Source organism: Penicillium waksmanii (genome assembly GCF_028829765.1).
Source record: "Penicillium waksmanii strain IBT 27052 chromosome Unknown utg000002l:1.0-3326099.0:1.0-3328782.0, whole genome shotgun sequence".
Classification (NCBI taxonomy): Eukaryota; Fungi; Ascomycota; class Eurotiomycetes; order Eurotiales; family Aspergillaceae; genus Penicillium; species Penicillium waksmanii.
This window is the reverse complement of record NW_026643249.1, coordinates 1,771,428-1,798,333: the sequence shown is the minus strand read 5'-3', so window position 1 is coordinate 1,798,333 and position 26,906 is coordinate 1,771,428. Positions and strand designations below refer to the sequence as shown.

General features: G+C 48.1%; 6 protein-coding genes across 6 annotated transcripts; 2 read left to right on the top strand and 4 right to left on the bottom strand.

The window, feature by feature from the left end:
* Positions 1 to 360: 360 nt before the first annotated feature.
* Positions 361 to 2,689, bottom strand: N7481_002356 (Alpha-L-fucosidase; the record flags this gene model as incomplete). The annotated part of the gene is made up of 2 exons (XM_057261575.1): positions 361 to 2,507; positions 2,572 to 2,689. The coding sequence occupies 2 exons, from the start codon at positions 2,687 to 2,689 to the stop codon at positions 361 to 363; spliced, it is 2,265 nt and encodes a 754-aa protein (XP_057126507.1).
* Positions 2,690 to 3,038: 349 nt separating this feature from the next.
* N7481_002355 (NRPS-like enzyme) lies at positions 3,039 to 4,807 on the bottom strand (the record flags this gene model as incomplete). Its single annotated transcript, XM_057261574.1, has 3 exons — positions 3,039 to 4,147; positions 4,208 to 4,457; positions 4,523 to 4,807. 3 exons carry the CDS (start codon positions 4,805 to 4,807, stop codon positions 3,039 to 3,041), a joined length of 1,644 nt encoding a protein of 547 aa, XP_057126506.1.
* Positions 4,808 to 5,464: 657 nt separating this feature from the next.
* On the bottom strand, positions 5,465 to 7,329 carry N7481_002354 (permease of the major facilitator superfamily; the record flags this gene model as incomplete). The annotated part of the gene is made up of 5 exons (XM_057261573.1): positions 5,465 to 5,689; positions 5,755 to 5,878; positions 5,929 to 6,175; positions 6,237 to 6,847; positions 6,905 to 7,329. 5 exons carry the CDS (start codon positions 7,327 to 7,329, stop codon positions 5,465 to 5,467), a joined length of 1,632 nt encoding a protein of 543 aa, XP_057126505.1.
* Positions 7,330 to 9,985: 2,656 nt separating this feature from the next.
* N7481_002353 (recombinase RAD51) lies at positions 9,986 to 13,137 on the top strand (the record flags this gene model as incomplete). The annotated part of the gene is made up of 7 exons (XM_057261572.1): positions 9,986 to 10,030; positions 10,158 to 10,932; positions 11,010 to 11,119; positions 11,886 to 11,954; positions 12,028 to 12,107; positions 12,180 to 12,247; positions 12,329 to 13,137. The coding sequence occupies 7 exons, from the start codon at positions 9,986 to 9,988 to the stop codon at positions 13,135 to 13,137; spliced, it is 1,956 nt and encodes a 651-aa protein (XP_057126504.1).
* A 443-nt stretch (positions 13,138 to 13,580) lies between these two features.
* On the top strand, positions 13,581 to 17,709 carry N7481_002352 (nucleoporin Nup120/160; the record flags this gene model as incomplete). The annotated part of the gene is made up of 3 exons (XM_057261571.1): positions 13,581 to 14,226; positions 14,301 to 16,436; positions 16,508 to 17,709. 3 exons carry the CDS (start codon positions 13,581 to 13,583, stop codon positions 17,707 to 17,709), a joined length of 3,984 nt encoding a protein of 1,327 aa, XP_057126503.1.
* Positions 17,710 to 19,239: 1,530 nt separating this feature from the next.
* Positions 19,240 to 24,270, bottom strand: abcB (uncharacterized protein; the record flags this gene model as incomplete). The annotated part of the gene is made up of 6 exons (XM_057261570.1): positions 19,240 to 19,474; positions 19,817 to 20,191; positions 20,247 to 20,327; positions 20,384 to 23,345; positions 23,403 to 23,940; positions 24,043 to 24,270. 6 exons carry the CDS (start codon positions 24,268 to 24,270, stop codon positions 19,240 to 19,242), a joined length of 4,419 nt encoding a protein of 1,472 aa, XP_057126502.1.
* Positions 24,271 to 26,906: the final 2,636 nt, after the last annotated feature.

Here is a 26,906-nt window from a genome sequence, read left to right as displayed (position 1 = left end):
TTCATGGATCTCAGATACGAAAAGAAATTTAAAATCTAAAATGTAAAATTAGGGACATATGTTTCGTGACGAAGATCAGAAAGCAAAAAACCTTGGAAGGAATTGGCCCAAGCCCGGGATCGACGGGCACCTCCCGCAGTCAATGCTTTGGGTGAACACTAAGCGCGAATCACACCACTAGTCCACCCGGGTAATTGATATAATCAGTTTCAAATTTTGCATATATAATACTTAGAAGGGGAGTCATAATACTAAAAAAAGGGCCAAGCCCAAGAACATTGGATAGATATTGCTTTAGATGAACCTTCAATATAAAATAAAGAAAAATATACCTACTAGATCACCTCCCCGCTACCAATATCAAGTGTTGATTTCTTGCCCTTTCACATTGATCATTCTCAATGGTTTTGTTCTCCCATTTACAGTAGCTTCTTTCACTATGCCTTCCTCGTCCCAAGAAAATGCAACACTGCCACCACCACGTAACCTAAGTCCACGAACCGAGCCACCTCTCCATGAAAGGGGGATTGCGGGGCCCAGGAGTACTTCGTGGACACTGCCATCATCATGGTACTGAGGCAAATCACGAATCAATATAGCAGCCACTGCAGCAACGAACCCAAAATTAGCATCAATCTGGAATGGCGCATCATGTCCTGAGTACTGCGACAGCCCATTTTCAGCCAAATTTTCCGAAATGCTGAATCGCAACTCGAAGTTTGCGCGCTCTGTGTTATTGAGGTGTGCCCAGCATGCCGATCGCCACACTTTTGCCCATCCTGGATTATCTTCGCTGTTCTTTCCAGTACCGCGAGACCACAACATCGTCTCCACGGCTTTTGTCACTCGAGAGTCACCGGTTCCTGATACACTGTATCCGGGATACCAGCCTGTCAGACCGCTCAAATGACGATGCGTATCATTTTGAGTATCGATATCGCGCTTCCATTCCTGCAACTGTCCCCAGGATCCGATGTGAATCCCTCTGTCTAGGCGCGCTAGTGCCTTCTTCACGTTCTTATGGAACTCGGCATCATTATCGTTGCTAATAGACCATGTAGCAAGTATTCTATCAAATAGCTCAAAAATCTGCTGTTGATGATTAGAGCATCCGAAGGTTGTGGGTCCATGTTCGGGAGAGTTGCATGGGTTAACGACCAACGTGCTATCATTGAAATATCGATCTTCTTGAAGTTGTGATAGCCAGAATTGTGCTGCACCTTTAAGCAATGGGTATCCTTGTTTTTTGTACCATTCTGTGTCGCCTGAATATTCCAGCCAGTTTGGAATATGTAGAGCCATCCAAGTACCCGCAAGAGGATAGTCTGCCCAAGTGGCTTCATTCTTCATTCCAGTGTAGCCGAAAATGTTTATTTCGTCATGTATCGCCCATGAACCATTAAGTGCGCCATATAATAGCCGCGCAGTCTCTTCGCCGTATGGAACCCACGTTTGCTCAATGAAATCCCACAACGGTTGTTGAAGAGCTCCAAGACCCACTTGCGGTGCTGCCCAGTAATTCATTTGTAGGTTGATGTTCGCATGATAGTCAGCACTCCATGCTGGATTCTGTAGGTCCGCCCATCTGCCTTGAAGATTGGCAGGTAAAGAGTTCTCTCGGGATGAGGAGATGAGAAGATAGCGTCCGTAGTCAACAAAAAGTGACTCTACGAAGGGATTCCCATTGGCAGTGTCATAATCTGAGAGCAGCTTGGCTGTTTCGACACTGTCAGAGTTGGCGGTGTCTTGAAGCACAAGCTCAAAGGAATCGAAGAGGCTTCTGTAGTCTTTGGTGTGTCTTTCAATAATTTCTTCGTATGACCTTGATGCAGCAGTAGAAACTGTCTTTTTCACTGATGGGGCTGGGTCGACTCCGAGAAAGGAATAGCCAGCTGCTTTGTTTCCATGCTTCGCGTCGTAGTTTGTACCAGCCCCGAACACAATAGTAACTTCAGTATGACTAGAATTGGCTGGGAGTGCCAATTGATTCCCGCTGCAAATCAAAACCGTGGGACGTGTTGATTGGGCTAACCCAATGAACTGCATACCAGGCTGTGCCAGGTGGCCCGATATCTCTAGTCGATCACGGTCGCAAGTCGTGTTCAGAAGTTTTTTATCGAGAAAATTATTGTGTAATCCGAAAGAAATAGCTGGTAGTGGCAGGTTCGAGGAGATACTGTAGGCGCAAACATCGTCTGGCTGAGAACACAAGATTGAACTGTTATACTTTTGACCGCCACTGGTGAAATTCACTGAATGGACTCCAGAGGTCAGGTCCAGGCCTCGAAAATATGAAGAAGTTCCGTCAATTCCATCTATATCGATGGTTAAGTTTGCAAGGGGTGTGTAGCTTCCGTATGAAGATATCGGACTTAGAAGTCCGTCAACGTTCCCCTCCCCATTGCGAAAGATTTGTTCGCGGATCCCAGTCAAGAAATGAGATCGGCCGTCGGGGGGGGTTACCACCAGAGTAGCTTGCGTTTTCAAATGGCCCACCTGCCCAAAGACTGTCTAAATTGATAGTTATAAATTCTGATCCAGGATTCCCAGCTGGCATGAATCCTAAGCGACCATTGCCCAGGGGGTATGTCTGCCGCATAATATCAGACGCATTGGCTGGCGAGCTCGACCATAGCCACTTAGCAGTAGCCTGGCTCGTGAGGAGGAATAAAACCGCGAGAAGAGTCATTTTTGATCAATGGTAAATGGAAACCGAACTGATGCGGGGGTGAGGGATTTTGTAAGTAGCATCGAGCGGAGGCCGATCGGAAAAATACAACCCTATGCTGCAGATTAATTAGTCCTCGATAGTGATTCACCCGCGATCATCCCCGACCTTACTAGCCAATACATTGAGTTTGAGTACCTAGGTAAACGGATAATTATTACATGGAGGCGTAGATATTAACGAGAAAACCAGACGGAGGTATCAACTAAGTCGAGGCAAAAGAAGCGCATCCAATTTAATTCCGATTTCCTAGAAAATGGACATCTTGGAATTCTGAATTTTCCCCAGAAATTAAAAAACAAGGTCTCGATCATGGCTGCCCCGGGGCCTGTTTTCCTTTCTTGCTTTGCCATAGTTGGTACATCGCATCAATGTGCTGCTTGTAAGAATCTTCCACCTTTTGTCTAATGATTGTCATTTTCAATGTTCGTTGAAATGGCAATGACGGATCAGACAACATGACTGTTTCTCGCGGTATCTGTATCTCTTGGTGACCTTTTTCATTCAGGGATAGTATCATCGCGTCATATATCTCATCGATGAATCTTTTGTGGTCTTGAATTTCGTTGTGATCTTTAGGTTCCACAATGATGTAGGGCACATCACGTCCCTCTCCACCCATGACCACCGAGTTGACTTGGCTGTGCTTATTTATGGCGCTCTCGATATGTGTCGCATGAAATTTGGCAAGCCAGGATAGCTTTACCAAATCGCCCGTGCGTCCACGGAAAGTCCACCTGGTAGAACCGTAACTGTCAACAACTGGTGAATAGATCTCCGATGATGGGATAGTATCGAGGTCAGGAAAGACATAAAACCCTCCTTGGAAGAAGTCATGCTCTGGCGTACGGCCGATCTGTAGCTCATAAAGGTCATCGGAAATTTTCTCGAACCTAGGCCCGGACTCGGGAATAAATTCAAAGGTATTCCACATTTTCGCATCACGCGGTTCAAAAGACGGCTGAGGTCCACGCTCGGTAGATCCAATCACCGGAAATAGATGGGTATGCCGTGCTAGATCGTCGCCAATGGCACTATCTAGCCCTGCTCCTAGCCAGCAAACGTAATCAAGGCTCTTCAAAAATTCGAAGGCAGACTCATCATTGTAAAAGTCTTCAATGAGAGATGGAGGTGTCACAATACTCTTAGCCCCCGTATGCCGGCAAATTCTTATGACCGACTCTCGATCTAGAGGCGATTTCATGTCAGGCGGTAAAAGAACGGTAATCATACCAACAAAGGCTGCTGTATTCAGAGTGAACGCAAAGCCACCCAGCCATTGAGGAGCGCAGGTTGTCAGTGTCAAGGAGTTCTCATAATGGTGATAGGTAATTTTGGGAGATAAGTGTCTTTCGTATAATAGAATCCAGTCAAAAACCGACATAAATCCATTGCGAAGGTAGATGGGCTTCGGATTGCCTAGTTCGGAGATAGGTAAGCTGGCCAGTCAATCCTTATTTCTTTCGGCCTGGGGCTTACCAGTTGTGCCAGAGGTGTGGATAATGCAGACTATCTCATTTTTCTCTTGTTCCCAAGATTCATCGTAAGTATACTGGATATCACCACTGTTGGGCTGTTCCAGGATATCTTCCAGGGATGGAATCTTCAGACTAGTTTGGCCCTTCGGGAAAGCGCCTTGGTCGTCCGGTGAAACCCAAATTTTGCACTTTATCTCATCCAGAATCTTGAGCATACCATCTGGAGTAATTCTCCCATCGGGAATAAAAACCTTCGATAGGATACGTAAGCCAAGATTCCTGGTAAATAAGCCTCTGTGGCCGGGGAAACACTTACAGTCCTCTTTGATTTAGCCGCCGCTACCATCATGATGTAGTATCTTGCATCATTTGGGCCCTGGTAAGTGATTGTTTGTCGAGCTTTGCTCTGCCTAGGAATATTTTCGTCCAGGAAATGAGCCATCTTATTTATTGCATTGGCACATTGCTTCCATGTGATAGTCTTGTAGCCTCCTTCGTGCTCCCATGAAGATGACTTGGCATACAGAAGCCAGGGGGCGTCAGGAATTGTCTTTGCCTTCGTCTCTATGACGTTAGCAAGTAGTCTTGGCTTGGTATCCATCTTTCAGACTATGAATTTTGCGATTGATACGTCTTTGCGTGAATTTCTCTAATTTAGAATGGATGTAATGAAGGATCAAGAATCTAGTAGAGATATCGCAAGGTGGGAATTCTTGATCTTATATCACCTGGAGCCGATTTCACCAACGACAAGCGAGGTAGCCCTGTCCTATAGTAAGCCAGCTGACTGAAAGTGTTAGAAGCACTAGTGTGGGGCCCATATCACAGCCAGGAGCCCCATCGCCAGTTATGAGTCCCGAGGTCCAGAAGTCCCCACACAGGCTAAATAGCTGGCCTCATCCCAAGGGCCCCCGCCGATCATCGCCCCGCCGGCGGCCTACATCTGACATCTCAGGCCCCCCCTTTGAGGCTGTCTTCCAGGTTTAAGGCCCCCCCGCGCCTCTACGGTTATCCGTAAACTTTCCATTCGAAGCAAATTTCGCGATCCTGCCGATTTCTCATCATTTATTGGGGTGGGGAATAAAAGTATTAGAAAAATAAAAAGCGAAAAATAATATTTCTTTAACGAAAGATCAAAATCTCCTACTGTATCTTGCTATTTGGATTTTAACGATCTAGTGGCAATCAGCGCTCGCTATACTAATTGACCCAATAAAATTATATTTTCCGCCATGTATTTTTGCCAAACTCAAAATGATCAAAATGTCACAGATTCTCCCATTCTATCATTAGGGCCAATTCCTTTCCTTCGCACTGCCAGAATACCAATAACCAGTCCTAGGCCAGCTATACCAGTAGAGCACCAGAGACCTGTAGCATATTGTTGAGTGATGTCGTGTCCTTTTTCGATATCCGCGACTTCAGTTGTCGCTGCAGAAATAGCCAGCGCAACTCCAGAGCCAATTTGGAACGCCGTATTAAGCTAAAAATAAACACGTGAGTAATTCTCCTTTTTTTGATGATTCGAATGAAGTGATATAAACTCACCATTCCCCCGCACAAACTTTTGACATCGACCGGAACACTAGTCAAAATCGTCGTGCTGGTTGTAACGAAAATAAGCGACACCGCGGTGATACTAATCAGTGATGTCGCAAGGGTATTGACCCAACTATGATTATCAGCATATTTCCAACGGCCTCTGGTTAACGCATAACGTACAAATTGGTCGACGAGGTCACGGTCAATGCACTCGGCACGGGGGCCAATACTGTAAGCACTAAGCCCGCGATAAGACAGTATTTCCCATTCGTGTATTCGAGGATCTTTCCCGTTCCCATTGAAGCAATGAAGCCAATGGCACCCATTGGTAAGAACCTAATGGCTGTATCACCTGCAGAAAGACCGTCTACTTTTTGAGCCATCAGGACAATGTAGTAGATGACGTTTTGATAGCTACCATAGCAAGCTGGATGAACTATTAGTTAAAGAAACGTAGAATGATTCAATCAAGGCAAGAGGCAACTCACTGAAACCTGCAATCCATAGACCGGCAAAATTCCTAATTTTCCACAGGGACAGAGGCATGAGCGGGTCACTGACATACTTCTCCACCAGAGTGAAAGAAACCAAGAGGGCGACCGATAATACCAAGAGGACAATGATAAACGGTGAGTCCCATCCGTAAACACCCCCACTGGAAAGCACGAACTGCAGTAAAATGAGACCAGCCGTGGAAAGAAATGCCCCAAGATAATCCATTTTGGGCTTTTTCTCATCGGCACCGAGATCCTTGGGAAGAACAATCATTCCCAGGGTACCAAGTGAGCCGGTCATTATGACAATAAGATAAAAGATGTATCTCCACCCCAATGAAGAGGTCAGAAACCCACCCAGTATAAGACCAGCACAGAATCCCAATGTCCCAGAGGCGGCGTAAATTGAAAGTCCTCGAGTCCGATCCACACCTGTGAAGTAGGAGCTAATAATTCCGATCGCAGATGGAACTGTCATTGCTGCTCCGATTCCCTGGATGCCACGGAAAACCGTGAGTTGTATGAAAGATTGGCCGAGTCCGACCGCGAGAGTCCACAGGCTTAACCAAAAGAGGCCCAGACAAAGAATCTTTTTTCGTCCAAATCTGCCAGGTAGGAATTAGCGTCGGATTAAAATGGGCTTTGGGGGTACGTTTTCATACCGATCGGATAATGATCCAGCTAGTAGCAGAAGACCTCCAAATGACAGGGTGTATGCGGATATCATCCATTGCAAATCGGTGCTTGAAACCTTGAATTCCTCCTGGATTGACGCAAGTGCCATGTTGGAGCTAGTCATGAAAACATTGTCGAGGAACTGGGAGCCCGATGTGACGAGCAAAATCAAAGACCCGCGCCAACTCTTCAGAGAACCGAACTCTTGAGGGAGTTTTTCCAAGGCAATGCTCTCTTCAGTATCGGTCGGGGAGACCAGCTCATTTGACGGTGTGTTCGATAAGGATAATTTGGGGACAGTCACAGTTGGGGCTTCGGTTAGTTTAGAAGGCTGATCCCTTGGGTTACTGCTTTTCTCACTGTGGGGGGACTGCTGGCCACGGAGCCGACTAATCCAGTCGGGATGGGCCATTTGCGATTATGGGATAATTATATCAGTAGAATCTCATGTAGCTGGATGATCTTTCTCGTCCAGCACTTCATTGAATAAATTTTAATCCGAAGAGATGTTCTTTCTATTTGAGTGGGAACCATAGCAAGTATATACTGAGCCCTAGAGAGCTCCTGTGAAGTAGTTATCCCCTGCTTGATAGCACGTAATGCTCTGAGGATTCTCCAATGCTCAAAATCCTTATTCTGCTGTGATATTACACGTGTGGCAGAACGGGAAGTGAGCGTTGCATTCCGAAGAGTGGGTAGCTGCGCATGCTCCGCAGGATTAACCCATATGAGAAGCTGAAGCACCCCTTGAAGAGAGGGTCTATTAGGAGTCTACGAGAGATAACCACCACTCAGCTTGACATGTGGAACCGCAGGAGAATGCTTCTTCTTAGTTCCGTATAATGATGTCTCGGTTGTTCTATCTTGTGAAGATGACGATCATCTTGATAGGTCGCTGCTATTCCCCGTAAATCTTGTTTCGTTGCTTTTCGTCATGCTTTTGGTATTTCCAAAGGGATTATTTAGGCTTTTCCCCTCCGCCTGTCAATTTTCTCGGCACCTTGGCTACTTGATTGACATGATAGCCAGAAATTTCATTGGCAAAATGGAGCGCATCATGAGGGAATCAAGCTTCTTTTGGTGTTATTGGATTGTTTTGTCACCGCTGGTTACAATTAATTCAAGCTTGGATAGGAGACGTACAGAATTTGATAACCGGATTGAAATAATGCTTGCATCATCTGGAGACCACTCTGAGGCAAACAAGGCAGCATTGATATCATGCTGAATGATCACCAGTAGATCTCCCGGTTCGAAATCTTTGTCGATCTCCTTTTCGCGGTGCCTTTAAGGGGACTTTGTCGAAGATCCACTGGCCAACTTCCGTCTAATACAACAATAGCTTCAGTATGCATAACTGCTCCAGGCGTCCACATGAATGATATAACTAACTATTGGGAAGTGTCTAAACTCCCGCTGTACGACTCCAGTTGATAATATCCGTGAATGGCCCCAAGGTAATGCGATATGAATTAACAACACGAAGTAAATACGGAGTCAAAATAAAAAAGCAAAAACTCGTGTTCTGAGCCATTTTGCACTTAACATCCCCTTGGATAATTAATTGTGGGTCGCGTCGCGACTTTCGAAGACGCGTCCGGCAAACCTACCCCAAGTCAAATCTGCAACTTGAACTCGCCTCAATTCCCCGACGGACATTCCAATCATTTTTCCGCTGGCATGTAGATCCCACCGGGAAGATTCTTTCTTATCACTTCATTTCTTGGCTCTGTGAGCCCCGCTTGGTTCGTGACACAGGGTTCTACTAGTATTTTCTAGATAGATATGCATTATGCATGCTTTCAAGTCCCCGTATTCTGCTGCACCACACATCCGTCTTCGTAGATCGTCCAATTCTGTGATTTTTGCGCTTCAGTAGATAAGTTGAGAAACATGAATGTGAGAGGTAGTATTTTTGTACTCGCTCTAGAGCCCTGGAGGTGCCTACTACTGAGCATTGACGTTCCGATGAATTCGAGTTTCCAACGCCCGGCGGTACTAGTAGAGATTATGTTTGAGGGAATGGTCCTCATTCTGCTTTCTAGGGTATGCGGGGTCTTAATTACTACGTACAGTCAAATCCTTTAAACATATACATGAATTTTAAATTGAACATTGGAGGCCAGGAGTGGTCGCGAAACCCCCTTGTGGTTTTCCTGGGCTAGGATTAGCACCAGATACGTATATATATAGAGATGCATTATTTCAATATTTTTGGAAAACCTAAAAATTATCAATTTAAGCCGAGTGACGGTAACTCAAACAATATTTATGGAATTTAAGAGCCAATTATAGTGATCGATAAAACCCTAGCTTAGTTTCGAGGGCTGGAAAGGTAGAAATGGAGTTTGAGAGAATGAAGTTATGGTAGTGGAGAAGATGGCATATGAAGCAATGAAATGGGCAGCCAACATCAACCACCCCCAAGTGGTCGAGCAGTAACTCGACTATTTTCTTCTTCCTTGGTCTAGTGGTCATGATTTCCGCTTGTCATTAAAACCGATAAGCGCGGGAGACCGGGGTTCGATTCCCCGAGGGAGAGTTTCTTTTTGCAGTTTTCTCTTTTTTTTTTTGGCACTCAGGATACAATATAACTAGGACTTATTATTTTCTTGGCCTGTATATACTCCGAAAGTTAAGGCTTGATGTCTGTTTTTTCTTTGTTCTGGCATAGGGCTGACGCAACTACCCGCGAATACTGCTCCAGCGTTGTTTGTTGAACCCTGGAGGAGAATTTAAGATGCTATTCTCCAAGCTTATAGTATGATATTAGACAGTAGATCAATTGCATCCAATGGGTCATGGCAAGATAAATACACCAAGGGTCCAATACCTACAAAGGGGATAAAATACTAGCACACCAAGGTACCGTTGACCTCACCTTCCCACACGGGTACCACGCCTTCCTACCTGAACAAACATTGCAGATGAAAGCACTCACAGACCTACGATCGACGCCCTGCGTCTTTTTGATCCTTGAACAGCCCATCTCCAACATCATTCCTTCCCCCCGAACCTGTCTTTGTTTTCACATTCAGCACATCCTCCCGGCCTGGCGTGTAGCCACAATGCAATTCTGGGTTGGTTGGGAACTATGGGAGAAATTGAGTGTGGTATGTCGAATGAAGGCAGTCTTGTCATGGGCCTGATAGCTGACTGGCACTTCTAGGTTCTTATCTTTTTGATCGTACGACATCGCAAGCATGATTGACATGGAGGCATTTCTGACCGATATTCCAGGCACTCGTCCTCGTATACGCCTACTGTTCCCTCGTGTACACCAGGTGGAAAATGCGGAGATATGCAGCCGTCGAGGCGCGCCAAAAAGAAGAGGACGCTGAGCTATTTCCGATGCTAAAGAGAGACGATATACCCTTTGGTGCGAGGGCCCTGGAGAGAGGTATTCGGATCGAGGGCATCTGGGTTTCAAACCCCAACACTCCGGTCCAGTCCCCACAACTACCAGGGATGCCTTTTGAGACTCTACCACCCAGCCCAGCCGGAAGACCATTCATGCTTCCCTCTTCTAGCTCAACTTCGTCGTCGATAGCCCTTAACTGTGTCCCAACGAGCCAGAGCCTCCCGACACATCGCTCGTCTCCACCCCAATCACTTCGGCCAGTATACCAAGAACATCACCCGGAAATTGACATTGTCACCGCAAACAAATACACATACGAGCCCCAGAGACCCGGCGGTATCTACTCACCTGTGATGACATCCCAGACATCCCAGAAATCCGAGTCGCCCAGCAGACATAGCAGGTTCCAACGACGAAGCGAGATTCTACCGAGCGTCGAAACCAGCCGATTCTATCGCCGAACCGAGGTGTTTCCAGTTATTCCCAGTAGCGAAAAGCGCGCGAGTTTCCACGCCCGAATCAAACGAGGAAGTCATATCTTTGAGAAGAGTTCTTCTGCCGGGGCCACCGAGCATGAGAGAACAGAGTTGGGCACAACGAGCAATGGTTCTGGTTCGCAGCCGGACGAGTCCCATCGGGCTTCTCGGATAGCCCGTAAGTCTCTTGTTCTTCGTTCATTGCCCTTAAACCCCTCCGAAGAACCCCGACCCCAATACCAACACGTTCGACAGGAGTCATTCGTCGCCGTTCCTCCGAAGAATTTAGACGCAGAATGAGCGGGATCTTCAACGAACGAATCCACATGAACGTGTCGCTTGACGAAATTCAGTTAAGCTCAAGCGTGCGGGACCAGCGGCGGAAGAGAGGATCCATTCTATGGCCCTTCCAATCTGAGGACTCGACTTCGTGAAAACTATTCGGTTTGTTGGGAAGTATCATACTGAAAAGTGGGGGCTCTTCTCTTGAAGCCAGTGAGAATGATGAACGGGAATTACGTACATGATTCTTCGATAGTTCTGGTCATCAGTTGTCTCTGGGATAAGACTTGATGATATCGCAACTTTGTGATGGGACTTTTTGATATTCCAGTGTATGCCAAATAAAATGCATTTTTACATGTTCAGCGATGCAGAAGATGAATCGATCACATCTGTCACCAAACACAAATACAAGCACAAGCACAAGCACCGAGGATATTTCTTAGACGAGAACCTTCCATTAGTATGTGACATCAAGAATTAGGCAGTTCTTCAGCAGTGGCTGCCTGGTTGGTGGTGGTTCACGTGACCGCGCGACAGCCTCGACGCGTCCAACAGGAAAGTCAATCCGAACAGGCTCAAAGGCGATTGCCAACGAGTTGCCACAAACAAACAGAAGGCTCAGAGATCGTGAGCGGATATCTGGTGACTCACACTGCCTTGATTACCAACATTCTTTCGTCTTGATCCAGAGAGACCCTGAGCAACCAAGGAACCAACCACTTATCCCTCGTTCCTGACGCGTGCTCCTCCCCGTGTTGAACCTATCCGGAAAAAGACCACCAATACCCTGGACTTGATCTCGATAGAATCACGAGGATTCCTGAAACAATGACGACCGAATCAGAGCCACAAGGCGATTATGCCGAGGATGGACTTCCAGGTCCTGGTGCGCCAACCCCGCTATCCGCACTTGAGGTGAGTTATAGCCAGAGGCAGAGGCAGAGTCAGGACTGTTTGCTGAAGATCCTCGACTGACTCCAATTGTTAGGGAACCGCGGGCTTGACTGCGAGAGATATCAAGCTGTTTGTCGATGCGGGTTACCACACCGTCGAAGCGGTTGCTTATACGTACGTCAATTATGATGCATCCAAGTCCTTATCCTCGATTACAAACAGCTGACACAATGGGTCATACTCTAGACCGAAGCGAATACTGGAGCAGATCAAGGGAATTTCAGAACAGAAGGCGACAAAAGTTCTAGTTGAGGGTAAGTGATGCGAATTCCTGCACGATGCAATATGCTCTTGTGAATTGCAAGATCCCAGACTAACGACTCCTTGCTGGATAGCCGCGAGACTTGTCCCCATGGGCTTTACAACGGCCACCGAAATGCACGCAAAGAGAAGTGAACTCATCTCCATAACCACCGGATCTAAACGACTCGACACCCTGCTCGGGGGTGGAATTGAAACGGGCTCAATCACAGAAGTATTTGGAGAGTTCCGTACAGGAAAGAGTCAGATCTGTCACACCTTGGCCGTAACTTGCCAACTGCCCTTTGATATGGGCGGCGGAGAAGGAAAATGTCTCTACATCGATACGGAGGGAACCTTCCGACCTGTCCGTCTCCTCGCCGTAGCCCAGCGTTTCGGACTCGTGGGCGAGGAAGTCCTCGACAATGTCGCATACGCACGTGCATACAACTCCGACCACCAGCTCCAACTGCTCAACCAAGCCTCACAGATGATGTGCGAGACGCGCTTTTCGCTTCTCATCGTCGACTCCGCGACCGCACTGTACCGAACCGATTTCAATGGTCGTGGCGAGCTCTCGTCCCGACAGACCCATCTGGCCAAGTTCCTGCGCACTTTGCAGCGTCTGGCTGACGAGTTTGGCGTTGCCGTTGTGATTTCCAACCAGGTTGTTGCTCAGGTCGATGGTGGACCTAGTGCTATGTTCAATCCGGACCCGAAGAAACCTATTGGTGGTAATATCATTGCGCACGCTAGTACGACCCGACTCAGTCTGAAGAAGGGCCGTGGTGAGACTCGAATTTGCAAGATTTATGACAGCCCTTGTTTGCCAGAGAGTGATTGCCTGTTCGCGATCAATGAGGATGGTATTGGGGATCCCAACGAGAAGGATATGGAGGACTAAGCTGTCTTTGTGATACGATATGATTTTAGTGACTTTACGAGCCTGAACTGAACTGAAGCCATCAATAGCCCTTGTATTTAGCTAGATTCGGGCGTTAGTGCTACGTAGCCCAACTTGGATATTTCTTAGCATAATCACGATATTCTACAGTGCATTAAAAATGGAGGGAAATAGAATCATTAAAATAAATAAAATGAGTCAGAAGAATAAAACAGATATAACAAATAAAACAAATAAAACAACACTTATCTGTAAACGAATAAAAACAAATGCCCAAGTACCTTAACCACTAGTAACTCTGTGATTCCACAACAAGCGCGCCAAGACTTTGTTTTCTCAAGCTCCCCGTCCAGCTTTCCCTTCCGCCTCCGCCCTGCAATCACAACTCTTTCTGCCCTCCAGCCATGGAAGTCTGAGCTTCGACGTGCTGGCTTTTATGATCTATGATCATGGCGAAAATTTACAAGGATACCCGAGTCGACCTCCGGCCGTTCTCACCGGCTACCGTCGCCAACATCCAAGTCTCCCCCTCCGACAGCGCGTTCCGCCGACCTCGATTTGCCATCTCTGCTGCCCCCGACAACGACGTTCCAATCGCGAAGGATGAGGATGAATTCGCCAGAAGATACCTTGCCACCCAGGGTGCTGTCTATTTTCGCAAGCGCAGAACATACCCAAGGACGTTCCTGTGGCGGGTCGTCAACGATAACAAGGTGCTAGAAATTCAATGCGCCGACCTGGCGAAGAGCGGCACTGAACATTTTGAATTTAATGTCACTCTGCGACTCAATTTCCAGGAACAGATTCTTCCTTCAGGCGTTGCCCTCGCCGACTCCGAGGATCATGAAGTTCTCAATGTCTTCGTGATCACGACCTCAAAACAACTCCACACCTTGGCGCTTCGCCCTGAATTCTTCCGCAGATCAGCTTCAGTCGATGAGAATGTGGCAGATTGGTGCAAGACTTGTATTCCGGCCCCGCTATCCTTCTCGCATCCCCATCGACTACACGCAAGCAGCCCTCTGGAGCTGTTCATCTCGCTCGATAATGGCGCGCTTCTGCGATTGACCCGCCGAGCTGGTGATGACGGTAAGCCCTTGATGAAATATTTGTCGCCAAGTTGCTCTGGTCAATTGGGAAACTAACAGATCGGATTTCGATAGGCTCACATTGGACTCCTCTGACCTTCGATGAACGGACGTGGGGTGCTTCGATTCGGGGCCTCGTCAAGTGGAACGCACCATCTTCGATTAAGCACAACGGACGTAGCATTGACCCCAATGCCGCCAATGCCATCACTACGACATCAGACGAGACATATGTTTTCGCCATCTGCCTCAACCACACCCTCAAGATCTGGAATCTCGCCACAAACAAGCTTGCCGCATCGCAGGATCTTCTCGGTCGCTCAATGGACCCCGATACCGTGCCCTATACCCTGAACCCCGCCGAAACCTCCTTCATTCGTGTATTTAACGCTGAGAGAGCTATGGATGGAGGGCATCGCTTCTACGTGGTTACATATTCCCCCTTCGAAGATGGGCGTTTCAAGTTCTGGGCTGTCAAGGGCGGTCTGACCTCTGAGCTTGTTATTGAGGACATCTATGCGGACTCTGTGTTTAGACCCGTGGATCCAGATGTAACGGGCAACATGTTCTGGAGTATTGCGGACTTCCAAGTCAAGCCGGTGGAAGAAGGGAGGGGAATGGAGCTGTGGGTGCTGTGGAGAAACCACGGCCTCTACCAGCTATACACACTTCATTTTGACCTTCAGACTTTGCCTTCAGACTGGAGTACCAACTGGGTCTCCACAGCATATGAGACTCACCGACAAGAACCCTTGCCATTGCCGACACTTGATGATGTGGTTGACCCCACCGAGAGGTGGCTTGCATACATCTTGCACCCGAATCGATATCTCCCCGAAGTTTTGGAGACTGCTCTCGCTGTATACCAAGAAGCCCTCAAGCCTTTGTCTTCATCATCATCCGGTGTCTTGAAGAAGGATGTTGCGTTACCGGAGCGGCTCTGTTCAACCATTGCAGCAACTGTATCTCTCCGCAAGTATGCAGATGATGAGATGGACTACTCTCGGTTCCGCATGGACACAGATGCTAAGTGGCGTCAATTCTGGCAAGTCGCCGAGGACCTCAACAAGCGCCGATTCGAACCGGTCTCCCTCGGCTTCGACTCTTTCTTCGATATGCCATGGCTGGTCCTGTCAGATTCTTGTGCTGTGATTCGCGAATGTAGCACCACTGAACTGCTTTTCCACAATTCTGCATCGGAACTCAGCGAGGAATCACCAAAGATTGTGGATCGCCTTAGACATCGAAATATCACTTCCGAACTTGGAAATCTTTACGAGGAGGCATCGTCGTTGATGAAGATTGCTTCGGATTTCAGGAAGCGGTTCTCTGCTGAACTCGATGCGGCCTGCCGCGCTGCTCTGGATACAGAGCTCTTCAACGAGCCATCATCATCAATCGCCGACCGCATGGATAGTTTCAGGGAACGTTGTGAGTTTGGCGAACAAATTTCCAACAAGACCTTCGACGGCTTAGTCGCGGCTTTGAATGAGTACTTTGATGCCGAGAATCTGCCAACTGGTGTCTTCGACGCCATAATTGATACGCTTCCTCTTGGATTCAAGGGAGAGGATTCGAATCTCTTGACAACATACTTCGGTGGCAGGCTAGCTGTCAGCGGTGCCCTTGAGGCGATCACCCAAAACCGCCAAATTCTCTACGACTTGTTAATTTTGGTCACTTTTGTGGATTCCGAGCTTGAACAGGGAGCACGGTCCACCTTTGATGCTGCCAGGTTGTTCTCCACCATCATTGATCTCCTTCACGAATACGAAATGATGTACTGGCTCAGCTCTAATGTTCGAAAATGCACCGATCGTATCAACGCAGCCACTGGAGATCAATCTGTCTTTTCACTGAAGGACAACCAATCGAAAAAGACCCAGCGAACAGCCACCATTCTTGAAGACCTCTTCGTTTCAGACATCAAACCTCGTCCACCTGTCGACCGACCACAAAGCTATACTTTGACCTTGGGAATCCGGGATCTCCTGGCTTGGATAACCCGGCAAGGCCAAGTGGCGTACCCCAACGCATTGACTCATATCCAGTGCGACCTTATTGCTAAGAACGATATCGATCTCGCATGGGACTTTCTACGTTTCCAGCCCAGCACTTCCTGGGCAACCTACGTCAAGGGTCGCCTGTACGTTGCGATGTCTGAGTTTGACACTGCAGCTATATTCTTCCGGAAGTCGGCGTACCTCCTTTGTAAGTCTCCTCTTGATTGGGCATGGGAAAACAAAGGAAATGATGACACAAGCAACTAACTTCCACTGCAGCTCATGGTAAAGCTTTAGGTAACCTGCACGAAATGTCGGCTACTCTCCTCGACCTCGTATCCGTGAACTGCTTCTACAATGGTATTCCGAGATACTACCAGCATATCCTTTCGATTTTCGAGCAGGCTCGATCCTTTTCGCATGTCGCGGATTTTGCAGCCTTGGCCCTACAAGCCCTCGATTCCCAGGCATGGTCCGAACAAGATCCGGAATACAGCAACATGCGATCGGATCTACTTTCGCGGCTCTTCCACGCTTCTCTGCGGACTTGCCAATTCGACCAGGCTTACTCCGCCTTGGCTCGCTACCAGGATTTTGCACTACAGAGATCCGCGCTCAGCTCCCTCGTCTCTACCATCTTCTCTGTCTGCGGACCAGGCACTGCTGGTCTCCAGCAAATCCTCCGCTTCCCCGTCTCGCTCGTTCCAAACATCGCCTCACACATCGACGAGATCCTTGTCTCCCTCTCCCGGAAACAAGGCAATTTCTCCTCCTGGCTAAACACAGACAACAAGGATGCCGACGGCTCGCCAGACTACCACCGCGTCCTGCAGGCATACCGCATCGCCCGCAATGACTACCGCGGTGCGGCAGAAATTGCCTACTGCAACGTACAGCGCCTCCGCCAAGCAAGAGATACCCCGTCTTCCGCCCTCGCCCATCGAAACAAGAAGGAAGCCGAGGAAGCCGGCGTCCCAGAAGACGACACCGAAAGCAAGGAAATCCGCCACGAACTCCTGTCACTGATCAACCTGCTCGCATCCGTCGACAAGAGCGAGGCATATATCCTAGTTGAGACCGGTCCCCTCGCATCACCCGCCACGGCGAAGTCTCAACAAAACCGTCGCGGCTCGCACGATGATGACGGAAACGTCTTTATGGAAGACGCAGACGTAGGTGGCACACCTACCTTCTCCGCCCGTCGCAGGTCCTCTGCCAGCAACGCCTCATTCACATCCGCCGGTCGCCGAGGTAGTCTATCGTCGATCGGCAGAGGACATGGCAGTGTCTCCGCCAAACCAGTTATAGAAGCTCCTCAAGAACGCGTCATCGTCACACTTGAGCATCTGCGACGCGAATACCAGTCTGAACTGGACCGTATTAGTCGGATTGAGCGTGGGGACTGGGAATTCGGTCTTTTGGGGGATGGGGATGGGGATGGGGAGAGATTCGATAATGATGAAACGATGGTTCTGTCTTAGGGTGGTAGAATTATTCGATGTTCTGATCGGGGTCGGAGTCTGATCTGATCTCATCTGGTTTTGGCTTGGTAGTTAGATGTATGTGGTCGGACCTTATGTCTGTTTTATTACTTTTTTCCCCCTTCTCATTTTTTGAGTGTGACTGAAAGTTGTCATTGATGGAGTTGAGCATATTGCTGAGATAAATTCTCTTGTTTTTTATTTCTTCTAGGGTTCATAGGGTAGTTTTTGTCTTTCGGTGGTACGAATAGGATGAATGTTCGTGTCCGAGTGATTTCAAATTTCCATCATTAAACTAAGACTTCGGGGTGTATCGCAATTGGAGGATTTCTAAAGTTAAAATTCCAAGCAAAGAAGGAGTAGGTAAATTTCTTGATAACTTCAAGTTGAATTTGGCCTTTCTGGAATTAAACTCCAGGGCTACTAGTCTCAACCTTGAACTTGAAGATTCAAGGGTCATCGAACGCCCGAGGAAGCATTCCAAGGTTCAAACCTTGAAATGTCAGGCTGGAGTAGGTGTTCTCCAGATGGATCTAGCCTTAGAACCTTGTTAATCAAATTAAGTCTGGCTCGATGTTTGCCTAAATACTAATTAATCTAGTACTACTGCTCACCTGGTATTTATATTGATCCCGAGGATGGTACTAACCTTCAAGTTGGAAGGTAGTATAACATACTGACTACTAGCAGTACTAGGTTGTGATATAGTAACTATGCCCAGATGGGCACAGATATATAGTAATATCTGTTAAATCAAACTTGAACTTGATTTATAATCGTACACCTCGGCGAAGAAGCAAAAAAATGCCAGGACTACTAGTAGTAATTAAGCTCATGGGACAAAGCAAATAAAGCTAATCGTACCTACATTGCAAACGATGATGATGCACAGCATACTCTATGTATACTGGGAGTATTCGCGACCTCAGGATGCCAGTGTTTATGGAGTCAATGCTTCGCGCATGATTCAACCGCTTCTTGTCAGACTAGTACTGGTACCATCTCAACATTCCTACTATTACATTTGAGGAGCAAAAAATTCAAGCAGAGAGTGGTATTACATATAAATGCATTGATTGATATTCAAGACAATTCGCTTGATTATCATTAAGAGTAAGAGTAGGCAAACAAAGTCACCTCTATAAACAGCCCACCCCAATTCTGCCCGAGCGTTTAACTCCATTTTCAGAGTTCCAAAAAGGTTAAGGAAAGTCATGTTGCAACCAGACCATAAAACAAGTGATAGTGAAAGAGAGTCAAGAAAGGCATAAAAATCGTACCATGAGAAGAAGAAAAAAGGTGAAAATACAAAAGCGCCTGGTTAACAATTCAAATATGTTGGGAGGGCATTGAAGTTCGATATGTACCGCATGCCAAACGGAAAGCGAGAAAAAAAAAGCATCCGAAGAAAAAAGGTTCGCACACCAATTGGGACGGAGGTTAAGGCTCAATCTGTGCAGTGCCATGAGAGAAACAACTCATAACAAGAATTACAAGAAACGGGTAAGTGTCGTGTCATGAACGTCCTCTTCAGTCCGTGTCCTCGGTGGCCATGGAGTTCGAGTAGAGTTTACTGAAGTGAGACTTTGGCTCTGTGAGGAGGGCGTACGGCTCCCCTGTTTCGACGATTTGACCTGCGTCCAGCACCACGACGCGGTCATAGTCGAGAATCGTGTCAAGCTTGTGCGCCACTGAGATGATGGTGTGGGTGCAGAACTTCTCGCGGATGACGCGTTGCATGATTTCGTCGGTCTTGGTGTCAATGCTGTTTTGACTTGAGGTTAGCAAGCGGGCTTTTTTTTTTGTGTTTTCTTGGATGGTTTCCCGAGGGATTTGCGGTAGCATGCAAGGGGGTTTGGGGGCTTGATTAGCTGGTGCGAAGCCAACCGACCGATCCGAGCGTGATGTGGCGTCCGGATGAGGCCGCATATGCAGGGGGGATGACAGGTGCGTCAGACGCGTGGAGACAGGGAATCAAACGGAAAAGGGCCAAAAAAACGAGAAAATGATGAAGAAAAAAAGAATTAAATGACAAGAGACAACAGGTGGAGCGGTGGATGCGAGGGTGGTAAAGTCAGGGGGTAGAAACAATAATTCGGGTACTCACTTGCTGGTTGCCTCGTCGAGGATGAGGATGTTGCCCTGTCGGAGAAGAGCGCGCGCAAGACAGAAGAGCTGTCGTTGACCATGAGACAGGTGGATCTCGTCGATGTCGGTGTCGAGATCCCCCTTTTCTTGGATGGCTGGGAGGAGCTGCACGCTTCGCAAAGCGTTCAGGATGTCCCTGTCTGTGCAGACTCCTGTTGGGTCGGCATTGTTCCGGACACTTCCCTTGAAGAGGAGTGAGTCTTGTGAGACTCCATTGATGCGAGAACGGATTTCCCGTCTTGGTAGGCGGGTGATGTCGACGCCATCCACCGTGATGGTTCCACCGGTCAGCTCGATCATGCGGAAGATGCTCAAAATCATTGACGTTTTCCCACTGTAACCATGTTAGATCGGACTAGTCTATACCAAAATATGATGATGTTGCCTACCTGCCAGTTCGGCCGCAGATGCCGACCTTCTCACCTGCTTTCACAGATAAGGAAACTTCACTGAGCACTGGTTCAGAGGGCCTAGATGGATATGTTAGAATCTAGTTCAAGTGGGAATTCAGTGTAAGGATTGATACCTGTAGGCTGCGGAAACCGAGTGGAAGGTCACGGCGCCATTTGAAGGCCAGTTGGGAGGGATTTCGCCGTCTTCACCAGGCCGGTCTTCCGATTCGACACCCTGGCTGAATTCCTTCACGCGCAGGATAGAACCAATATGGGTCTCCAGATTAGTCCAGAAAGTAACCATAAGCTTGATACTTTGGCTGAACTGGATGACGTTGAGTAGGGCAACGCCGACAGAGCCGGCACCCAGGTTTGTCCCACGAAGGATCACAACTAGAATGATCAGGAGGACTGCGATACCAGCGACAATCAGATCAAGTGACAGAGTCAACCAACGCTGAATGGCGAACATGTAGTAGAAAGGTCTCTGGGAGTAGTCTAGAAGCTCGATATTCTTCTTTTCCATTCCGTGTTGCCAGCCGAAGGCTCGTAGCGTAACCAATCCTTGGAGACAATCCGTGAAGTGAGAATAAAGAGGTGCCTTGGCCTCGAGGTCCAGGAAACGGATTTGACGCGAAGTGCGCAAGTACATCTTCTGCACGAGGAACAAGACACCAAGCACGAAGGGGAACGAAATAGCTGCGTATTTAGAGCCAACTCCGATCAGTGCCATCTGAGCTAGACAGAGAAAAAATGTGACGACGGTGTTAATTGCGGCAATGGGGAGCTCCATATCAATGAGCTGCAAATCTTGACTGAAACGGTTAAGAATGTTACCACTGTCAGTTGTGGAGAAGAAGAGCATTGGAGCACTGAGAACCGTGGATAGAAGCCTGCGGTGGAAGCTCTCCCCAGACTTGGGCACCATAGTGATAATCATCTGCCAGCAGCCAGCGATGAGGGCCAGCATAGCGATACAACCGAGCATCACATAGATACCAAGATAGTGACCGATATGCTTCTTTGGCTCGGCCATCTCGGCAAGAGCCCACCACTTCAGCCAAATACTGGGAAATGAAATACAGAAGACAAATCCAGCCATTGAAATACCGAATATGATAGCAGGGAGCCAGCCGATCGCGTTGATGTAGTAGGTGTAGATGGAGAGATCACCGCCCATATCGCGTTCAATCGGCTCAGGTTCTATGTCTTCCTTCTCCTTCTCAATAGAATCAACGGTGCTGTAACTTGGCGAGGCAGAGAAGCGCTTGGGCTTGTAGTCCCAGTCCGGAGTACCGAGACCAAAGCTTGCTACATAGCCACCGGTCTTGTTGAGAGCACTGAAAGGTCCTTGTTCAGCGATGCGACCGGATGATTCCAATACGACAATGTGATCAGCGTATGGTAGGCGCTTCACAGCAGAAGAGGCAACAATGATAGAGGTTCCAATCTCCCGGAGAAGTCCAAGGTCACCAAAGAGGCTGTGAAAGATGTGGTTCTCGGTAGTGGCATCCAAGCCACTCAAAGCATCGTCCAAGATGATGATCTTGCGTCGAGCGTAGACAGCGCGAGCAAGAGCGATGCGCTGGCTCTGGCCACCACTGAGTGCGATGCCCTTGCTGCCGATAATACTGCGATCACCACGAGGGAACTGACTAAGGTCCTCCTCCAAGGCACATGCTTGGATGACAGAGGCATACCACTTAGGGTCATAGTCGGACATGGCAACGATGCTGTCCTTGATAGCACCGTTCATGTGCCACGGTGTCTGATCACAGAATGCCACGCTTGCCGAGTTCAGCTCAACCTTACCCTGAACCGGGGAGATTTCTCCCAGAAGGGCCTTGAGTAGAGTCGATTTACCGCATCCAGATGGTCCAATGAGCATAGTGAAGCTGCCACGAGGCACAGTGAGTGTGATGTCCTTTAGGAGAGCTTCCTTGTCGGCCTCCCATGCGAATGTGCCATTTTGAATCATGGCAGCATTGGTCGAGGTGCTGGAGGTGGAGCCACGCTTCAGCGATTCCACAGAGGCGGAGTTGCTAGAGGCCAAGTCAAAGTCGCCAGACTTAGAGAGAAGCTTTGCCTCGCCAAGATCTTCCAGAGAAGGCATCTGGGGAGTGTTGAGTCGCTTGTCCGAGTGGTCCTCTTTATCCAAGAAGTCTTGGATACGGGCGAAAGAACCGACCGCGCCAAAGAAAGACATAAGAGCCATAACGAGGGTGAGAAGGGGGTCGGACAAAAGTGAGAATAGCGAAAGTGATGTGAAGACTTTGGTGACATCCAGAGTCTGGTCGGAGATGGCGACATAAACACCGAAGGTAAAGATCGGGGCGAAGATACGAGTCATCCATGCAAAACCCATGTTCCAAACAAGCAGGGTACGAAATTTTTTTGAGATATTCAGCTCATCAATGCGAAGACCATGCACAAAATTCATAAGAGTGTTTTGAAGTCCGAGCATCTTCACTCCCTTGATGGATCCTAGCATGGTAGATGTGCAAGCGATACGTCTTTCAATGGCTTCAAGCCACTGAGCTTGCCGAGGAACGACAAAAGACATCATGATAAATGATCCAATGAGTGCCACGAGAGCAACACAGACTGGGACCACGCAGGAAATGCCTAGTTGAATCTCTAGCAGATATACTGCTAGAGCAATCTCAATTCCATTGGCCCAGATCTCATGCATCGTCTGCCATCCTTGAGTAATTCTCTCAACATCAGCGCTCATCAGTGTCAGAGAGTTAGCCGAACCGGCCTCGTTCAAACTCAGACAGCTGGCTTTCTTGTATAGCATGGTGACAAGAATTCCTCGCACCATGGTGATACCCCGGTAAGTGTTGTGCTGGTACTGGCCCATTGCGACCGCCAAACCAGTGTATACGAGAATGTAAGCACCAATGAGTCCATAACCCACATTATTGGTGGCACTGTTAACAGGCTCACTGAAATAGGAAATCGATCGTGTCAGGAGCAGAGGCTGGCAGACATTGAAGGCCACGACGAAGGCCCTGGCGGGTATGGCGGCGAGAAGGGGGCCTTTGGTGGCCTTGAACGACTCCAATTGCAGTGTGTTTGCTGACTTAGATTTCACTAAAGGGAAGTGTTAGCAGAACTCTTCAGATAAGGTATTGAACAGAATGTAATTACCTTTGCTCCATCGTTCTTCGAATAACGCGAGTAGTCGCTCGGAACTGAGCTCCTTGTCCAAAACAGAGAGATCTTCGACGGATAGAGTGTTGCTGAAACCATTCTTAAATAGAGGGTTTAACCACCAGAAAGTTGCTTTGTTATATAGGCCAGCGGTGGCTTCCGGCGGGTAATCGGCGAACTCATGTTTCAAGATTTTCCGCTTCTCAATGGCTTCGAGAAACGCGAGGAGAAGTTTTGCACCGAGGGAGACAGTAGTAACAATTGCAATACCATCATTAAAGCTGTTGACCGAACGGAGCCAGAGAGTTCTGACTTTTGCGATATCAAAAAGGAGACTGACAAGCAGGTAGGCGTTCAGAATGAGGGATGGTTTGACAGAGCGCGTATGTTCCGCGTACGACAGCAGAACGAGGAAAAAAGCCCCGACTGCAAAGACAGCATTGGCCGCTATTGACGCTTTCGTTCCATCGGCAGAGGGAAGGGCCCAGAGGGCAGTCAGGGCGATTTGGAGTCCAGCAAAGAATACCCAGGCAGTCTGCAATTGCAAGGAAAGTTTGTTAGTTAGATATATAGTATGCGGATATGGGACATGGTATTCAAAGACAATTAGTCCCCGGGGATAGACAAGACTACTAACCAATTTAGAGAGAAAGAGCGACGAGCCTTCAACCTTGCGGCTTTTTTGTGCAAGTTGCGCAAGACGAAAGGGGACCAGAATTAAGATTAGAGCAATAGGGAGGATACCGAGAATAGTTTCTTCAAAAAGGAGAGAGAAGTCGAAGCCTCCGCGGCACGAACTAGCATCAATACAAAAAGTATTGTCCAGATCGTGACACGAAGGTCCTGATGAGCTCGAAGATGCCATGACTACTCTTCAGGTACCATCCAAAGGTGTCGGAAAGATGGATTGAAGAGAGTGTCGAGGAGCGGAAGCACCACGAGTCGTGTGGCTTGACAGGTCAGAGAGAGCGAGAGAAAGTCACGACATGGAAGTAAGACTAAGGTGGGAAAGAAAGCGGCGAGTTGGTGGTCTTTTGGTCTAGATTTGATTCATCCAAAATGCGGCTTTCGAACTGTTCCCCTCTAGGACGCATCCCTCGGCACAGGAGCTTACTACACTGCATCCAGGAGTACTTCACTCCTGAGCTCCTATACTGGGTCCCTGCAACCGAGTGGGCTTCTGATGCAACCCTCTTACAATGTCATTACTGACAATGCCCTATGAACACATCGTCGCATACAGTAGCCTCGTTCTTAGTGGGGAATTACGGCCCTACGGACAAAGATTTTTAATATTTTCATCCGTTCTATTCCTTGTAATCGCGTGTACATACTCGCAAGCTAAAATTTTATTTTAATTTTCCATATTCCGTTTTATTTTCATTTACTTGAGAAAGATACTTCTCTACCATGCAAAATGATCAAATGACTCAATTCATATCCAGGGTGAACTTGTTAATTTCCTTGTTATTTTTTGGCTATTATTTTCGGATTTCCTCTTTAGGGATGTGGGGGACGCAGAGGCGTCAATAGAGCTTTGCCCCTCGAGTCAAATGGGCACCACAACAGTTCTCAGACAGCGAGATCGTCCGACCAACACGAGGGAGAGTCGGTGGCCTTGCCTTGCAGGAAGAATTGCAGCCAATATCTGATCTGTATTCTTTCGAAGTAAAATTTAGCGACTCTCCTTCGGGCCAAGTCCACTGCCGAGCGCAATAAAACTTATCTTCATGCGAGGGCTCTTCCACTTGTATGATGTATGCCCTAGGCCTATCCTTTGGGCGATCCCTCACACTAACCGCTTTAGTAAATTTCCTGGTTTTTAGATTCTTATTTTTTACGCTGCTCTTTTTGGATCTACTTTCCTCCCGCCCTACAGTTGTCCAACTGAGACACTGCAGCAGTCTTTGTGAACCTTCCTTGACCGCATAGAAGCGAAGCTGAAGTCAGACAGAATGCTGCCCAAGGCCATGGGCCTCGCCGTACTACCGGCGACTCGGTGTAGATGCGAATTATGTATCAGGTGTATCCTTTGCGTCGGAAAAGCCTCAGCTCGGGTAACTCGCAGATAGTAACTGGGGGTAATATACACGCTATTCTGAAGGTTCCATTTTTTGCCGTGTATACGCTGGGGCAAGATCTTTCCACATACTCGTAGACTCATCTGGCCCGTGGGTTGCAAGTCTGGCAACTCCGCGGGGCACACCTCCATCAATTGTCTGCTGTAGAGCTTCATTCTGGCCTTCTACTCCGTATTGCGAACGTACTCCGTACCCTTCTCGGATAGCCTCCGCTTATATCCACATATCGCCTCCACCAAATGGGGCCGGGGTCTGCTTTTCTCTACGTACCCGCAGAAGAACAAGAAGCCGGGTTAAACCCGGCCACTATTTTTGTCGATGGGTGAAAAGATCAAGTCCAATCGTCTCGGCTTGCTAGTCGGCCGTGAAGGAACTGCTCTAGCAATACCTGGTCGGACGAGACCGCCGGGTCAAATTCAAATTCAGCCATTCTAGTCGTGACCGGCATGGCGAGACAACGCGCATGCGAGACGGCGTGCGTGGAGTCCTTGTCAGCGAATCTCGATGCATACCCAGGGTCCAGTACCTCACAGATTAAGAGCCTTGTGGTTCACCTAGAGAGTGAGGCGTCTGTGGATTGACTGGGATGGATCCTGTTTTGAATCGACGGCATGGTTGATGGGTGGCAAGAAACTGAGCAGTGGATACATGGTACTTTTTACCCCAAAGACCCAGTGTGAAGGTGAGCGTTTTGGGGGAACAGATAAAACTAGTAATGCATTAGAGAAATACGGAGTAGGAATTACAAATCCTCTCTTATGCGCATACTTATTATTGCAGGCTGGAAGCTGCGAGTTCCGTCAGTTTGCCCAGGTGGGCTGATACTAGTATGTACAAAGCCCTGAGATATATATTTCTGGCACTCCGACTCCGCTGAAATAAACATCAATATCGCTGCTAGTTCTCCGCCAACGGGAAGATCTGATCGATCTGATTTAGACCTATCACTATGGGAGGCCTAGCGGGATCAGCACCATGGTCTGTGTTCTCATGTATGTACCTATCGTATGTGTTGTGGTTGTGGACCCTAACTGATGCGGGCGCTACAAGTTTAGTGCGGGTTTAGTTCTCCTCTGGAGGAGCCGTATGGCTTTCTTGGGTTTCGCTGAATGGCTCTGCCACCTTCAGATTCACCACTAACAGCCACTAACCAAGGCATCACTGGCAACCTCCCAGTTCCCGTTCGCCTAGCCCTCTCTAGTGTCCTTAGTTTCCTTAGCACGCTCCGTGTGGAACCCCATCAGACGTGGCCCAGGTCCTCATCGGTCGTCAACCCAAAATGAGCGGCCGGCAGCTAATGCCGGACAAGGATTTGCAAGCCTCTAATTCACCTAGTGGGTAGGAAGTCGACGCCTCCACGCCTCCCCGAGTGATCGACCGTAGACCTTCTAGAAGTTGACATGTTTACCCCGACGATCTT